General features: G+C 41.2%; 1 protein-coding gene across 1 annotated transcript in view; it reads right to left on the bottom strand.

Annotated features, from left to right (window-relative positions):
• LOC125723170 (gamma-aminobutyric acid receptor subunit beta-1-like) overlaps positions 1-18,329 on the bottom strand; it is an 86,424-nt gene that overhangs the window by 38,794 nt on the left and 29,301 nt on the right. Inside the window, exon 4 of the mRNA XM_048999572.1 lies at positions 14,091-14,311. Coding sequence (XP_048855529.1) covers positions 14,091-14,311 — 221 coding nt within the window. The remainder of the gene's footprint in view (positions 1-14,090; positions 14,312-18,329) is intronic.

Raw genomic sequence — 18,329 nt, 5'->3', positions numbered from 1 at the left:
ATATATTTATCATAATCAAGTCTATTAGCATGTGGGGTGAATTATGGACAGGGAGATGATAAGAACTGGACAGATAAAGATCAGCAGATGCAAACAAGACACTGAGTGAAGAGCTTTATACCATTTAACTGGAGCATTGTTATTGTCGTGGTTTTTTCTCCTTCCCCGCCAAATCAGAAGTTAGAGGTCCGCTTGTGCAGTATCCAGAATTCAGTCTTTATTGCAACAAAGAAGTTACAACCAAGGCTGGACACGTAAAAGTGTGTCCAGTATTGTTTTACACCAATTTTTATACAAGTTCTTATCATTTAACAATATCTCTTCACTTAAGCATCATCATTCCTTCAGCCATTCACAATAATTGTTTTCCCTTAATCCACACCCCTAGGTGATAAGTTTGTCGATCATTTCTTTTACCGTTTGGTCTCTCGGCTGAACATAATGGTTGTGCGAGCAGCTCCACTTGGTTTTTTAAAAATGCTCAGCCGTGAACTTCTGGTGAACTCAGGCGAATCCCTGAGTAGAAAACCTAGGCAGTTTCAGCCTTTTACACATTGTCTAACTAAAAGGTTGATAATATATTTGTCCTTTAACATAGTGATAAAATATACGTTAATAAAAGTGAATATTCATAGATTCAGGACTAACATAAAGTAGCTAACAGAATCTCAGACTAACAAAAGGTGCAAATACATACTCGGTTGATTACATTATAATGTTTTACATTGTAATGATTACATCATGGATATTTGGCATACTTTTTAATAATATCATAATACTTGTATTCTACGTTATATAGTGCTAAATAATATTCCATATTATTCGCTCCTATATCTGTTTACAGTTTATGCTGATCATGCATGGTCATATTGCTGCCTGGCCTACACACAAATGATTTAGCGCAACACATCGGCAGGCTAAGCGCTGTCCTGTTAATTCAATGCTGCACAGATTCCCTCGACTTCTGAAATGCTAACTACGCTTGAGTCCAAGATATATACAGCTAGTGATTAGATACATGGGATTAGAGTAACAAGATCACGTTTCTTGTTATTTTCAAAGAAAGAGATTTAAAGTTAAGTACACACTATAATTCACACGACGTCATACTAGCTTTTATACCCACGAGGTTATGTCGCACATCCCGTGTAATCACCCTAAGACTGGTTCATCTTTGCCTGTCAGTCATTTTACGATTTTGTGGGGCTTCTAACTGGGACATCAATGGCCAAATTGCTGTGTATTACAGGGTCCCCCATGTCCCATGTCCCTGGGGCCACACCACTGTTTCCAGGCCCTGCAGAGTCACCCCATTCATTGGGGAGTGACTCACGGAACCTTGGTGTCACTGTTTCCTGTCTGGATGTGACTCCTCCAGTCTACGACTCCGGGCTTTTTTCTCTAGCTTGTGCAGACTTTCATTTTCATGATGCCAATGTAATACACTAAAAACACCAGGTGGTCTTATTCGCATGCGCCATAAGCTATAGGCCAAACCAGGCGCTACATTTGTGAAGGTCCTTCGAGACAATCTAAATATATCCTATTCTGGGTTGTGCATTATACACATAATAGTTTTAGCCAGCAGTTAATAATTCCCTGGCCTGTCAAGTGTGAATAATATCCAAACTCCCCAGGAGGCCGTGGGAACTGTGTGAGAAAAGAAGATTAAACTCGCAAAATGTCACAGTCACGTGTAAGTTATTTCTATCTCAGGGACAGTCACGCAGAATCTTAATCAGCCTGCCCTTTTATCACTTGAAGCACACTTACTGCACGTTTTGGATATCCAGGTATAAGATGGAGATAGTTTGCAGATTGTCAGGGTTGGGGTTAGGAGCAGGGGCTTGCAGTCTGGTCTGCTAGGCACATACAGTAGATACTCTCAAATATCCGATTAGGAGAGCGATCAGACGTCAACACTGGAATTCCAGAAATAAAAAAACTTCCACAGGACCGACAATCTGCCAAGTCACTTATCTTATTAAGGTAACTGTGACCTAGAGATTAACACAGTGGGACATCACACATAATATGTAATAAATGCTACAGATTTAATGCTAATCAGGGAGGATGTTGATGGAGTTTGGTGAAGTATCCCTTACAGTAGATCTCTTCTTTGAAGCAGATTTGTCCATATCCTATTATATTGAGTTCGGTAGTTAGACTTGTTGTTCTGGTTATATTTCTTAAATGGATTTTCACCCAACAATCACAGTTATTTCACGCAGTTTGGACAGTTTGCTTAAAATTCATCATTTATAATGCATTGACTCTGGCTTGCAATATTCTAGTTAGAACATCTCATTAACACTTTCTATGAATGCCAAATCTATAAGAATTTATGTCGCCTCACACCCGGGTTCGACTCTCCGCCGAGGTCACATGTGTGTGGAGTTTGCATGTTCTCCCCATGTCGTCGTGGGGTTTCCTCCGGGTACTCCGGTTTCCCCCCACAGTCCAAAGACATGCTGAGGCTAATTGGACTTGGTAAATTGCCCGTAGGTGTGCATGTGTGAGTGACTGGTGTGTGAGTGTGTCCTGCGATGGGCTGGCCCCCCATCCTGGGTTGTTCCCTGCCTCATGCCCATTGCTTCCGGGATAGGCTCCGGACCCCCCGCGACCCAGTAGGATAAGCGGTTTGGAAAATGGATGGATGAATGGATTATTGCTACTGTCATTATTATCGTTATTATTATTATCAATAATAACCCCATCTTGCTCTCCACGACTCTCAGTCACATACTGCATGTCGGTGGGAGGGAGCTTGGCAGTGAAGGGCAGCCTCCTGCAGTGGCCCCCATGGAGCTGGGAGCTACAGTAATGGTCTTGCTCAAGGGCCCACAGATGTGACTATTCTGCCGAGGCCAGTGGTGACCTTCTGATCACCGACACAGAGCCTTAACCCACTGAGCCACACAATGCCCCAAACATGGCTATACATATTTATAAAAAAGCATATCACGTTATAGCCATGTTTATTATGCATTATGAGTGATTTATGAAACTCTCATCTATAATGCACTACTGATACCTTCATAATGCAGTTCAAATCTTCTTTAATTCTTATACCAAGCATTACAATGCATTATACATGTTTCATGCTTTTGTCTGTTTTTGTATTTGAGTTTGGATCTGATGTGTTTTGGTGCACATTGTAAATCACACACTTGTCATTATTGGAACATCACTCTGTGCAAATTATGGGGTTTTTAGTTTGTATGTAGAACAGCATATGCACCCGAATGGATGGCATTTCATAAGAGTTTCACAGTGTGAGAAATTTAGTCTCCAATTTATCTAAACAGCATGTTTTTGGATTATGGAAGAAAGCCAAAGAACCTGGAAAGACAAGCGAAAACCGGAGGAACGCAGAAGCTGCACAATCAGAATCCAAGCCCAAGTCTTTGAGATGTGATCCAACAACCCCACTCACTGTGCGTCTGTGCAGCAAATCTGGAAAAATCTGTAATCGCTGTTCTTATCATCAAATAGGTTTGTCGTTTTTGCAACTAAACCACTGTTGACCCTGACACATGGGAAATCATGTTGTGAGTAAAATACAAACTATAAACTCTGAGAATGTGTAACACATATTATCATGAAAATGAAAGAAAACAGCTTGTAGCAAAGTCAACAACACTACTGCCAGGTAAAAGAGGAGAAATGTGAGGTGGTATTGAGACCAACTGTGCTTATATTGGTTGTTTCTTCCTGCTAACACGTCTATCACATTGTTATAAGAAGCAACAGTCTTAAAAGAATAATACCCTAATCCTGAAAAAATAGTGGAAATTGTCAGTATGTAACCTCTCTTTTGAATATCCAAGCTTTTCCTAGCAAACAGCACTAAACGACATTATTTCAGAGAGAAATGCTGGCCAGCTTATTTTCCACATGACAGCATCTCTCTGTTTCTTTTCCTTCCTATTTCACCTTTCTATTATAACACCTTTGATGTCATTTTGGTTGCTAAGCAGCCGAATCCCAACTAAGAAGAAGTGACCCTGGAGACTGAGGCTTGTGCATGTGTAGCTGGGTGCAGTTTCATTTAAGTGTTTACATGAGCAAGCCACTCTTTCCGTGTGTTTATGTGGCACTGCGTGTGCATCTTTCAGGCAGGCACTCATTGTGACTGCCTGTTATAGAATGACAGTCAGTTAGCTAAGCTGTCACATCTGTGGAAAAGTAAAGGGTGTTTATACTCTTTGACTAACAGACAGTCTGTAGCTGTTTGAGGGGGTAACGGATGACAGAAGAGGTGATTGTGGCAGTGGGGAGACATCGAAGCAGCCCTCATTTTCACGCCACTTGCATTTTTATCTATTAATGTGCCAAAGTAATTAATGACTGAATGTAATTACTTAATTAGGTAATGTGTTAACAACGCTTGAGGTGGGGTCGTTGATGGAGAAAGTGCTAAAAATAGACATATGTACATTTAACGTTTTTCAATATAGACAGCACGTTTGACCCTATGATGATGAATGTCTTTATCTCATCTCGCTTACCCCGCTTTTACCGTGGTGATAAAATACAGCTCTTTCTTCTGTTTCATAGTTTGACCCTTGGTTGCTTTCAGCATTTTCACTAAGTTTTGCTTGCATGTTTTTTTCCTCATTGATATTTTAGGTCTTATTTTGGCTTGAATTGAATATTAACTGCACTACATATAAATATTCACTTCTTCTGACCTTTGCGTTTTAGTTTTAATAACTTTGCAGCCTTTCCCTGTCTTTCTGGTCACCACAACGGACATGTCTGCACTTTTAAATAATGCTCCTTTGAATATTGAACGCTGACAATTGTCACAATCATTGCCTGAGAGCAAATAGAATTTGACATCCATCTCCCAGTCACTTATGCAGTACAAAGTTGCAGGGAGTGTATCCCAGGATGCAATTGGCAAAAGGCAGGGAACATCCTGGATGAGGCACAACTCTCTTATAGAGCAAACTGTCTCCCAACGGGACATTTAGTGATGCCAGTTAACCTTGCCGTGTGTGTTGAGACTGTAGAAGGAATCTGGAACCAACCTGGAGGAATCTAACACTAAACTAGCAGAGCACCCAAAATCTACAAGGAGGGGCAAATCAGACAGCCCCAAACTCCTTGGATATAAGAATGAAACACAGCTGTTGAATACATAATTGTGATTGATTAATTTGGCAATGCGCCTGAAGCAAACAAATCAAATATCTGAAAAAAGGAGCCAGATCAACCACAGGATATTTGGGAAAATACAATTAATGTCCTGAAATGGTCTAGACCATTCAGCAGAAAACCTCTGAACTGACCAAACAAGGACTGTATACAGTATATGATGAAGGATGCACCCTATCTAAAGGAGCTTCAGCTCCACTGCATAGATACACGGCAGAAAATGTAAAAGAATAATCCAGATGTGCTAAACTAGTAGACGCTTTTTCCATACAGACTTATTGCTGTTATTAAAGCAGAGTATGAGGTAGTGTTTGACTGAGGCTGCTGAATAGTCATATTACTGTTGGTCCCTTTAGAGGGGCCCTTAACCCCAAGTGGGTGCTGGATAAAAGGCAAAATGGTCCTGCGCTCTGAATAAAAGATTCATTGTCACATGCATTTCTGTGTGTGTGTCTCATAGGAGAGCAACACGGGCTATGCAAAGGTGACAATCTTGCATGCTTACTCCTCGTAATTATCTTTGACAATAAAGGAATTTTATTCCAACTAAAGGCATTAATCCAGTATTAAGCTGTATGGGTACACTTCCATGAAACTGAAAGGGTACACAAAGCTTCTTTATTGTATATAACAAAATAATTTTGTTCCTGTATGTGTTTAAAGCAATCCTGTGTGTAGATTTAGTACCTACTACAAAGCTCAACTATTTTCCATGCTTGGTTCTTTGAAGGTTGAGTAAAGGAATTGAGAAAGACTTACGCTAAGCAGTAAGCACTGAATATATGCTAGAATATAAGATTACAGACGCTCCTCTACTTACGAACTTTGAACTTACTAACTTTCAGACATACGAACTTACAGGACTGTAAGTCCAAACTGTGTTCATTGGGCTCCCGTTTCCTGTCCGCAACATCAATTTTTTTCTGCGCACCAATTCTGGGTAGTATGACTTCGGGCCGCTACTCCCGCCACGCAGCAGTGTAGCGTGCGTACTCCCAGCATCCTAGTTCTTTGTACTTGCGTATACACTTACAATGATGTTGAATAATGACTAACAAACATTTCAAGTTATGAATGCCCATTAGGAACGTATCTCACTCGTAAGTAGAGGAGCGTCTGTATTTTAATACCTGACAGATACTCAGTCAGCAACTTGTAAGTGTATATTGTAACAGGATATTTAGGCTTTGTGAAGAGGATACAGACTGATCTGAGACAATATGAGAAAATTCCCAAACGTCTCACAGAAAACGAGCAGCAAGCTGGTGTTGCTTGACAGGTGTCACCTTGTTCTCCCTTTTTGTTTGAATCAAGAGATGAGGGGGAGGGAGGACTTGTCCCTCTCCTATATTTAATTAGGTTTCATTCATCCCCAAATAAACAGACTTCTATATTTAAATTATTAAGTTGTGCCCCCCTTGGACGCTTTTCCACTGCCCCAAGTACCATACGTACTTTTCATATAGTACTTTCGGTACTTTCCCTTTTCCAATTACGTTCAGTAAAGTACCAGTACCAAAAGTTCCAGTACCAAAAAGTGCCAAACCAGCTGGGGTACTTCTTTGGTTCTTCAATACTTTGGGGTGGGACTTCAAAAGCTTGCGATTGATTATGCAAATATTTCAAAACTTTGAAAAGTGAAGCAAGGAACCAATACTTACGAGGCTATAGAGCTGGAAGTTGAACCACGTGTGCACGATGGTGTGTATATATGTATATTTATCTGTATATATCAAAAAAATAAGTCATGACGGTACATATATCAAACATAGGCAAGCTGCGTTGATAAACAGGAAGTGTATCCACAGGTTAAAGGTCATTGATACATGAACCTCTAGCATAGTAGTTGATAAACATCAGAAAAGGATGGCCACAAGAAGGATCAAATAACTGAATTTGCCTTATGACTCATTCGCTACAAAAACTGTATATAAACGGTATGTTTGTGAGCCACACAAAGTGGAAACTGCTTTTATCACAAAGATGCATAACATAGTGAAAAGCACACAAAACTGGCAGACTAGAGAAATGGGAAAAAGCAATATGATCTTTCACCCTTTTTCCTATTTCATGACGCAAACACACACACACACAGATTTGTAATTACTGTAAATGTTTGTGGAAACTCTACATTTTTTTTTTCTTCTTTTTTTGTGGGGAAAGTTAAAGTACTGCGCCAATCCACAATCACATCTGTAATGGTACAGATGGCCAAGAAGTCCAAAGATTGGTCTGCAAGCAGTTGTAATGACCGAGGAATATGAGGCAATTTTGCAGGACCTAGTGCATCCTATGGTGAAAAACTGCTCAATTGATGTCACCATTTTCTGAGATGGTAATGCCCCCATCCGTCCTGCAAGAGGCCTTCCATGAACTCCAGGGTGAAGACAAACCTCTCCTGTGGTCTCCACAATCATCAGATCTAATCATCGCTGAACCTTTAAAGGAAAGTTCTGGATCAGGAGATTTTCATCTCCTTAATTTCTTAAAGAGCTGGAGGCTTTTATTTTCAAAGAATTTCCAATATCCAACTACACGTGTTATAAACACATATACTGCATTCCAAGATGGACTAAAGCTGTTCTAAGGGCAAAAGAGGGCACCGCTTATCAGGCAAATGAGATTAGTATTCCTGTATATGCAAACATACCCTAATACTGAGTTGCAATTAGTATAATATTTAAGTTCCCAGTTTTATTATAAAAATGTTAACAGATTCTCAAAAGAGCCCCACATCTCTACCCTAGTGTAAGATACAGAACTTAAAAAGTACTGCTTCAGTAAACATACCATAATATACACTGAGGGTAGCTGTATTCAGGTAACAGCATACAGCACTGCATTATTCTTAAACATGCATGCGGAATAAAACAAAGAATGAAAATATGCTAGATAGGAAAAGCATTTTCTTTGAAAAGAGGTTGTTGACCTGCGACCATGAATAGGATCAGCAGTTACAGAGGATGGATGGATGGACAGGTTGGTCCTAAAAAAATAACTCTAGGACCAGAAGAGATACCTTTATATACATTGTTGCAGGGCTGTGCAGAGACTTTTCAAGGGGAAGTGCTCGACCAGTAAACTTAGCGAATCGGGGTAAATTGGTCAATCTTGCGTGATCATTGCTAATCGAAAACGGACAATTGGTAAAATCTGGCGACCTGGGGAATGGGTGGGGTGTCCCTCAGTAAAATCTGAAATGGGGTTTCTCTAGCGCTATATAATAATCATGTCTGTTTTCACATATACAGTACAAAAATATCTGACTGGCACTCTCTCATTTGCGGAATAGGGCTGTTACCCTCTACTACATACCGTATGTGGATATAGGAAAAGGATCGATTGAACAAATTCGTCCACTTTATCTTACTCATGAGGAAAATACCCTTTTTTTGTAAAAAAAAAAACTGCAAGCCTTATGAGAGGATGAGAGGACAAAAAATAACACTTAAAAGTTTCTTGGAAAGCTAACAAAAAGAAGAAAAACAATAGGTGAGCTTACACTGAAAACATTTGTAAAACCCAGAGGACACGATAAAACAGAAAGGCAGGAAGATGATGCAATTATTTTGGTGAGGAGTCACATGCATTCTTCGTTCTTATATATTTAGAATGACGTTTGTTATTCATTATAATGACAAAGGACATGGGGTTCTTGCCATAGGCTCACCTGGGCAGATGAACCAGTGAAATAGTCTCGATGCATGTTATGTATCGTAAGCATGCATTTACATATAAAGCGAAAGCAGCATACCAGCTCTGTGCAGTTTTCATCCCAAAGGGCAAACACGCAGATTGTTACTCACATTGGCATATCCTTTATATCTGATTACTTTTTCCAACAGAAACAAATTCATCCAGTCTGTCCGAGGTAATGAAAATCATCTAATGACATCATGCTTTCAACTGTTCTGAGCTCAGTTTTTTGTGTAGATAACTGAGAATATTTGGTGGGAGCTGTGAATGAGGTCACCATGCCAGATCTTCACAGCATCCTGTAATCCAGTAACAGGAATGACCGGGGGGTTGCCAAGTCACATTTTCCGGAACTTTCTACCAAACCCCAGACAAGGTCTGCCGTAATACACGGAACAGCTAGCTAAGTTCTGTGCCAGTTCCAAAAATAAAATAAATAAATAAAACAGAATGAACAGAAATCATCATTGCATGGAAATACACCATAGCCTTCGCCTATTGACAATGCCATTGAATCTTGTCACGGCCATTAATTTTAATGGTGCCCTCACCAAGTAGGGATGCAAACATGCCCCTTCTAGCATGCATCAACCAAAAATAATCTGAGCAGATTATTAGCCTTAGATTTAAAACTTACATTTTAAAGGTTACGTGAGTCTTGACGAAAATCAGTGTTAAATACAAATATGAAATGTGCAAACAAATTGGACTCATTGCATTATACATTTTATTCAGCACATAATCAAATCAGTGTGCTAGCAGTTTCTTGATTCTCCATATTTGATTTTAGCTAGTATGTGCCAAGTAGTGTTGGCAGGAAGCAGAGCTGTGTTTTGAAAGCAAGCCTGGCCATATAGCAGTACAGTATCGTGTTATAAATGGTCACCCTGGCTGCGATTCAGTACTCAGCCACCCTCGCTTGTTGCTCTTAATGACATGCTGTGATTGCTGATTACATGGCGTGCTAATGCTCATTTAGTAGCGTGAGTCCTCCGGGGCTGCCTAGCAGAGATAAAGCAAAAACATCCCTGATTGACGGTGTGGTCTGCGGATTCTTCAGATTTTCAGTCTCCATGAAGAACCTCAGAAAACCTTCAAATCAATAGAAGCATGAAGATGTACAGCTTGTGAAAGCAGGCCGACTCCTCTTATCCCAGCGTTCACAGGCTTCTTCTATTGATTTGACACATTTCTCAGAAGGTTCATTCTCTCAAAACAACTGAAGCGGCAATTTGAGAACTTGACTTTGCAAAACATACTGTACATTCTGATTGATGTAATTCACTTTGTTAGCTTCGTCCCCTTTATATCTGTGTATTATGCACCATACAAACTTGTAGAAATTTAAATGCAATCCAATGTAGCAACATGCATATAACTGGAAATTTTCTTAGACTACAGATGACTCTAGGCTTTTCTCCCAGGGGAAGCAAGGTGAGAGAGCAAAACTACTGTCATTCATTCAGAAAAATTCATTTGCAAACACACACTCACACAGATTTGCAATTATATGTTTGTGGGGACTCTCCATTCATTTCTATGGGGGAAACTCTCGTCAACATGACAACCTTAACCCCTACCCAGCCCTAACCATAACCATAAGTAAGCAAACAAAAGACTTTGGGAGTTTTTACTGTCAAATGTCAAAATAACAGGATTTTATTACATTGTGGGGTCCATTTTGTCCCCACAATGTAATATAAACCTACTCTGCACACACACAGAAAAAAAATATTAATATAATTTTATTGAACTTAATATGTTAACATTTTAATCCTGTATGGGGTGCGATTGCAACCCATGCACCCCAGGTAAAATTGCTGGTAAAATGTCTTGGACTCAGAGAGTTAAGAACTCTCTTATAATCATGAGTGCATATGTGCTTATACCTGAAAGTATCAGATAATAAATAGATAAATATATGTTCATTAGGTTTGACATCACTGGTATTCAGTTTAGGGACGGCATGGTGGTGCAGTGGTTTAACACTTTTACTTCACACCTTTGAACCCTGTACTCAAGTCCCCGCCATGACTGCGTGTGTGTGAAGCTTGCATGTTCTCCCTTGGGTGCTGAGGTGAATTGGAATTACTGCATTGCTGATAGGTGTGAGCGGTTGGCATCTCATCCTGGGCTGTTCTGTTCCTTGTCCCCATAGGCTCTGTACCCTTGTAACGCCCAATAGGATAAGCAGGTACTGAACATGAATGTTGTTCTTTTGAAGGTGCTGCCTATAAAGAGTGCCTTGTTTAATTATGAACTGGTGTTGTACATTCGTCCATGTTCTGTAACTGCTTGTCCTGTTTGGTGGCAGAGGGGCTGGAGACTATAGGCACAGCATCTCTCAGGAGTAGCCAGAGGAAGCACCCTGAGAGAACATGCAAAGTCCACACACATCAAGCCGTGGCAGAGGATTGAATGCCGGGTGTGGAGGGGTGAGGCGATGGCGCTAACCACTGCGCCAGCATACCAGCCCTGGGATTATTCAGGTTTGCAAAAGCATGGGCATTAACATAAAAAATAAATAAAATTAACATTTTGGAATGCTGGGATATGTGATTTGTGAGCATTGAACTTAGTGTGAAGTGTCAAATCAGCTGAGTAACCAGAAGTCAGAGTATTTATATCAAAGAGACCAAAAATAGCAGCCTTTGTCTTAACAGTAGTTTCCTTTCGTGGTATTTTTCTCTTACACAAACAAGTGGACTCGGCACGTAGCAGCTAGAATATTCCTTTCCTATAACAAGGCTGTTTGCGCTCATTCCACCTAGCTGCAAGGGGTTCCCGCCCACAGGACCCCAAGCCTTATCTCTGTCATTGATACTCTGAAGCAAATGATTCGCTATAGCTTTAATTAAATTTTACAGTCCGGCAATCGTGGATATCAGAGGAGTTACTATTAGCAATAGCTAGCACAGATTTTACAGGAATCAGATAAGAATCTTACCTGGACTCAGTTTAAAAAAATATATATCAAATTATTTTTCAGAATGTGTATGACAGCAAAATGTCTGGAAAACAGATTAATTCGAAAAGAGTAAAAGACATATAAAACATTTGAAACACTACCTGTCATTGTTGGGGTAGCACACAGAGCCATGATGGATCACAAACCTGGGATCTTCAGATCAGTTGGGGGGTGTGAGATATATCTTCACTGAATAGTACTGACTAAAACACACAATTATGACAGCTGCAGACTGTTATATGACTTTTCCGTGGATGAGAATCACATCGTTCAAAGGATAATTAAAAAACGGAACCCTGGCACTCAAGGCAGGCACGATTCTCTATAGGAGTCCTCATGAACGACCCACTTAATGCCCCTCCCATTCTGAAACACATCATTAGCATCCCCCAAACACACATTTGTAATGCTGCCAGAATGGAGCGATACACCGATACATAGAATAAATTGACATTTTTAGCTCTCAAATGCACAAACCTTTTGAAAGGGATGACATCTTTCACTACATGTACATTTATCTCAATACAGGCAACTTGTCTTGCTGTTTAAATTACTCGCACATGAGAAAGTATGCTAAATTCACATTACAAGTGCATGTGTGGTCTCAGATTTCTATCATACTGCTATATTATATTGAATGACTATAGATTTTCTTGCTTAGAAATCGATTCTTTCTGTAAGTAGCTAAATACTAGGATACAAAATTAAATTTTTACAAATATTTTCTCCCAAAATATGTTATTTTTGACTTCGTTCCACTTAATTTTGTATGACACCTGCTATAGCTTGTGCCTTTCAATATGCCACAAGGTTACTCCATTTTCCATGTTCCTTCTGCCTTGTTAAGAGACAAACCTCCAGCCTCAATGTAGAAATAGATGAGCTAACAACGCAAACTGCAGAACACATAGCGGCTCATGAGATAAATATTTAAACGATCTTAAGCATAAGTGGCTAATACATCTCAATTCTGAGAGCTTATTTAAATTAGTCAATAGCCTCGGGGGCCCAATATCTGAAGAGAAGACAGCAGGGTACAAGTCAAGGCTCTGATGATGAAATAGGTCAGCAGACCTCAGACGTATGTTTAATCAAAGCTCATGGGAACATAATCTCACTTGCAGGTCCAGACCTGTTTGGATCTGCCTGTAAAGAAAAGGCTGACAATGCGAAAAATTAACATATGGAAAAAAGAGAGAAACTCTATTCTGCTACAAGTGTTCCACCCATCCATCTTCCATAATCACTTCTCCAGAACATGATTCCCAGGATGCACTGAGCAAAGCAGCAGGAATGCCCTGGACTGGATGCCACGTCCATCATTGGGCACCAGAGTTGGGTAATTCAGGTCTAGAGAATAAAGTCCAGACCAAGATTTTGTTTCAACCAACCAGTTGAGCATGAAGAGTCAGAGTACTGAACTGGTTGGTTGAAACAAAATCCCGGTCTGGACTTTTATTCTCTAGACCTGAATTACCCAACAGTGCTGGGCTCACACAAAATTACACAATGGGCAATTGAGAGACACTAATACATCTAACTACATGTGTTTCCCTGCCAAAGGAGATCTCTGCAGACCTTCCAGCCCTGCGCACTCGGGATTTTAAAACCCCGCAGGTAAAAGACTATACTGCCACCCAACTACACTGACCCTAAAATACATATATAACTCAAGAAAACTACATAACTTTTCATCTTTAATAATAATCGTTCCCATGGCATTTTTTACAGGATAGTATTTTTATTTGTCTGAAAGAAAGATCGCTCTTGCAGGAGCATCCACGCTAACGATGCGGGGGTGGTGTGTGGGTTAGTACTCTTTGTTGCAGATTAATTTCACCATTGGGCATTTAAATATGGGATGTTTTTATGGATAAAGCATCCACTAAAAAATGCAACATATATATAAAATTGTTGCATGTATACAGTAGTTCCAGCCGTGTTAGGTGTATGGAAAGGAGGATGCTCAAGTTATAGGATATTTATTCATCAATCCCTCTTCAGGTACTGCAATCCAGAACTATGGAAATTGTATAGCACTTGCTCCAATACTGCTTACACTTGTCCCTGGGTTTTTATTGGGAGCTTAGCCAAGCCACACTTATGCCAAGTTGACTCTTTGACAGCTCTATGTTTTGTAATGTGCTATTAGCCATCAATGGAAGCAAATGTTTGACAGTCATATACCAATAGTACTACATCTACCGGATGGGGGAGGATAGAATGAATGGATGTCACTCAACAAGAAAACAGTAGGACTCACCGGAGGCCATAGAGCACGGTGCCATCGGGGTGCAGCCGAATCATGCGGTTCTTTACTGTCACGCCATGCACAAAGGACTTCTTGTCATTGATGAAGTACGTATCCGGCACCCACAGCTGATCAGCCACACGGTTATCCAGGGTGAGGTTGAGAGGGATCCCCGTGTAGGATAGACGCTTGTCCCGCCATGACTGCTGGAAGTACATGGTGATGGTGTAATCCTGTGGAGATACATGTCATAAGCTATGGACTCAACAGGTTGGGTTCAAGGTCAAGGGAACATTTATACATTGGAAAGGCCTCTGTGGATATTCACAGTCAATACAGATGGGCAATAAACGCATCCATGCCTACTAGCTTACAGCATACATGGCGGACCTTCCTAATTATCTTTTTCAATACAGTTTTTTTATTTTCCAAATAAATAAGCTTGTTTGATATTTATTATATCAAATCATACAACATCAAACCGGTTCCTGTGCCGGCGATTCCCGCAGCACGCCCCGTGGTTCCTGTGCCGGCAGTGCTCGCAGTGGCCCCTGGGTTCCTGTGCCGTCGCTTCCCATTGCGCCCCCTGTGGTTCCCGACCAGGCGGTGAATGCTCCGTCCCCTGTGGTTCCTGCTCTGCCCCTCGTGGCTCCAGACCCTCCTGCTCTGCCCCCCGTGGTTCCAGACCGTCCAACTCCAGTTCACCAAGTTCCTGACCCTGTTCCCATGGCCCCTGTCCCCAAGGAGGACCCTGACTGTCGGACCATCGCTCCTCCTCCCTTAGTGGAGATGGAGGAGGAGCTTGAATAGGACCCCTCGGGGATCACCCTAACTACCCCAGTGACATCTCCTCCTTCACCAGCCCCGCATGGCAGGTCCCGGCTGGGTCCCTGCCTCTCTGTGTCCCGAAAAGTGAGGGGACACGTACGCAGAGGTCGGGTCCCACCCGCCCAGCCCCCTGGCTCGCCCTCGTATCCCCTGGCTCAGCCGTTGCCTGCGGGTCCTCCGGCTCCTGCTTAGCGATCGCCTGCGGTTCCCTTGGCTTCTACTCGGCGGTCACCTGCGGGTCCCCCCGCTACGACTCGTCGGTCACCTATGTTCACCTGCCGCGGCTTCACCTCCCTCCTCACCCCCTCTAGAGTCCCCTCCATCTTTCTCCTTGCCCACTCTGTCTGTCCCTCTGCCTTCCTCCTCAATCCCTTCGGCATCCCCTCCGGCTACAGCCTTGCAGTCGCCGAGGGTCCCTCCTCCTCACGATCGCCCGTCGCACCTGCGGCTTCCGCTTTTCGCCAGCCAGGGTTCTCTCCAGCTCCCTCTTTGCCCCCGCCATTTTACTCCTTGACTCCTCCTTTTGTGCTCCCCGTGTTTGCTCCTCGTCACTCTCTTTCACCCGTGTTCACGCCTGGTCCCTTCGTTCCTCCCGTTGGTGTTTCCTCTGTATGTCATTTTTTGTTGCCCTTGTGTTTGTCTGCGTTCCCTGTGGTATGTCAGTTCTTGTCTGGTTCTATCATGAGCCACTTGTCCGATCCTCCTGTGTACCACGCCCCCCTCATTAACCCCGTGAGGATTCCCTGTCTTTACCATCTGTTTCGAATTGTCTTCATTAGTTCTGTGTATTTAAGTCCACATAAGAGTATGTTTCCCTAGTTCTGTCATTGTATTGTTCTGCTGTTTGTTGCTCAGGCCCCTTCGTTTGCCCATTAAATCCCTTTATTTTACCCCCGTCTTTATCTCTTTTGCCTGCTTCCCCGGTCCGTGCCCTACAATCCATGACAATATATTTTAGGAAATGATATCTTTTTTTGCACCAAAATTGATTGCAAATAAATGGAAGAATGATTACATTTTGCCTATTGAATGTAAGAATTCAAAAAGTATTTGATGAAATCATTACCACCTCACAAAAAAAATTATATGGATGTAGATCTACACCTGATCGTTTTTTTGAGACAAATCACAGTATAATTGTCACAGCAGCACTAGGTGGCAACAAAGGAAGGCAAGGGCAGCTGTAGGAGACACTTGGTCATGTGAACCCAGTAACATCACTTCAAGCGATTTCACTGATGCAGACAAATTTCCAATGTCTGAATAAAATCATGAGTTTTAGCTAAAGTTGTGGCGCACTACTGTCATCTTGGTCATTTGGTGTAAAGCTGCCCCGCGCTACTCTCTATAGTCTTAGGTTCTGTAGGAACACAAACCTCTATCCTTCTGTGACTGCAGATGGTCTGCTCACGTGCTTTCACTTTGCTCACAGGCAGATCCGTTTCCTCTACATAGAAACATTTGGTTAATCTTTACTTAAAGCAATATAATGCACTATAGATACCTTCATAATGCATTATAATGGTCGTTATAAGAATTAACGATGCTTTGTACTGCATTATAAAAGTATTCATAGTGCATTAGAGTTGAGAGCCTCATAAAGCATTCATAATGCATAATAAACATGGTTATAATGAGTTATGCCTTTTTCTAAATATTTATAGACATGTTTATTATGCTTTATGAATGCACTATAATGTGTTATAAATGTGTTCATAGATTCTTATAGGCATTCATATAAAGTGTTACCAAGCATTCTAGTCTACTACCTGGCTAGTCTACTAGTCTGCCAAGGTGCAAGCACACCTGCTTGTTAAAGGGAAAAGGAAATGAGATATTTGTTTATAGAATGTTACGCCTCAACCTCACCCGTGACTAATTCTGAGACTTAGTACAACCTTTTTGGACCATGCGCCAGACGCTGTGACAATTTTTTTAACTAGCAAAAGTGGGTTGGTCACACCATAAGTGAACTTGTGCCATGCACTTCAGACTGTGCACTTCTGATCATTAAAATAGAGCCATATATGTTTAAAAAACACTAGAGTATTCCCTTAAATTGATGTTTTGCTTCAATGCAAACATTGCCTCACTGAGGAACAAAGGTTTATCAATACCTTATGTACAGATTATGGCTTGAAGCCAATAACAAATTATAACATAAAACACAGCGAAGGTACTGAGTGGGTGGTGTGAGCAAACAACTGAAAATCACATTATCTAAAATGTATTCAAAGCTCAGCATCAGCAATAACATCATGTCGAAATGCTAGTTTCTTTACGTGACTTCCTGTATACAGGCCTGTGTGTACCTTCTTCAGAAATGTTTTAACAGCAGTATGGAAACATTAAATATAAACAACTGCATGTTCCCTTTAGACTACAAATACAATACTGCTTTTCTCAAAATGTGCAATTCAACTTGCGAAATTCTACGTGCTTTTTTTGAGGACATTTTTTATAAATTTGTGATGTATCACGTTGTTTATGGTAAGGTTTGCGCGGAATGTTGTGGGCATGACAACATGTCTGGTCTTATTTTCTCTCTATTCTGTTCTCACCCAGTCACTGTATTTTCCCCCGAGCCTTTGCATTATTAAGTAAAGGCTAGCTAAGATCCAGAGATGGAAATTTCAGGTCCAGAAAGTAAAAATCCAGACCATGATGTACTTTCAACCAACCAGTTGAGCATAAAGAGTCACAGTCACAGAGTACTCAACTAGTCGGTTCAAACAAAACCTTGGTCTGGACTTTTTACTCTCTGGACCTGAAATTTCCGACTCTGCTGAGGTCTATGGAAGTATGGCCGAGTTACTCCGATCACTGGGGCAGTCAAATGCACTGAGAGAAAAATGCAGTATAGTTTCTTTTCTAGTGTCTGTTGTGCATATGACATGTGATCTCCAAGGCACAGACCAGCAGACAACATACACGGACGAGCGGAAAGCTGTGATTAATTTGAAAAATTGTAAACGCTGGCAAATATTGCGGAGCTCACATGATTTTCTGTTCATTTCTGCAATCACAGCATCACTAAATGCTAGAGGAACTGGTTAAAAGATCGGAGCTGGTTGTAAAAAAAATATAAATGACTTTCTTCTGCAGAAAGGTTCAGCTCCACATTAAATTATGAAAGACTCTGAATGTCCATGAGTCTTTATCCAGGAGTTTGAGTCAAGTCTGATGTCAATTGGGAACATGGTGCCAATCAAGTCAGAAGTCTTTTTAAGTTTAACTCAATTAGGAGTCACCTACTGGATTGTCCATCTCTGAGTCAGGTGGTTTCATCTTTAGCGCGTTGATTGATTCCATCCATCCCTAGTTCCCTGCAATATGTATGGTTACCCACATTGTGCCTATTTCTCCTTGTAAAGGACCATCTTTCTCCTAAATAAGGGTTCTGTTCCCCGGTCAGCCAAGCTT

This window comes from Brienomyrus brachyistius, unplaced genomic scaffold, assembly GCF_023856365.1.
Source record: "Brienomyrus brachyistius isolate T26 unplaced genomic scaffold, BBRACH_0.4 scaffold46, whole genome shotgun sequence".
Classification (NCBI taxonomy): Eukaryota; Metazoa; Chordata; class Actinopteri; order Osteoglossiformes; family Mormyridae; genus Brienomyrus; species Brienomyrus brachyistius.
Note: the sequence above shows the minus strand (reverse complement) of the source record. Positions and strands in the feature narration are given on the sequence as shown.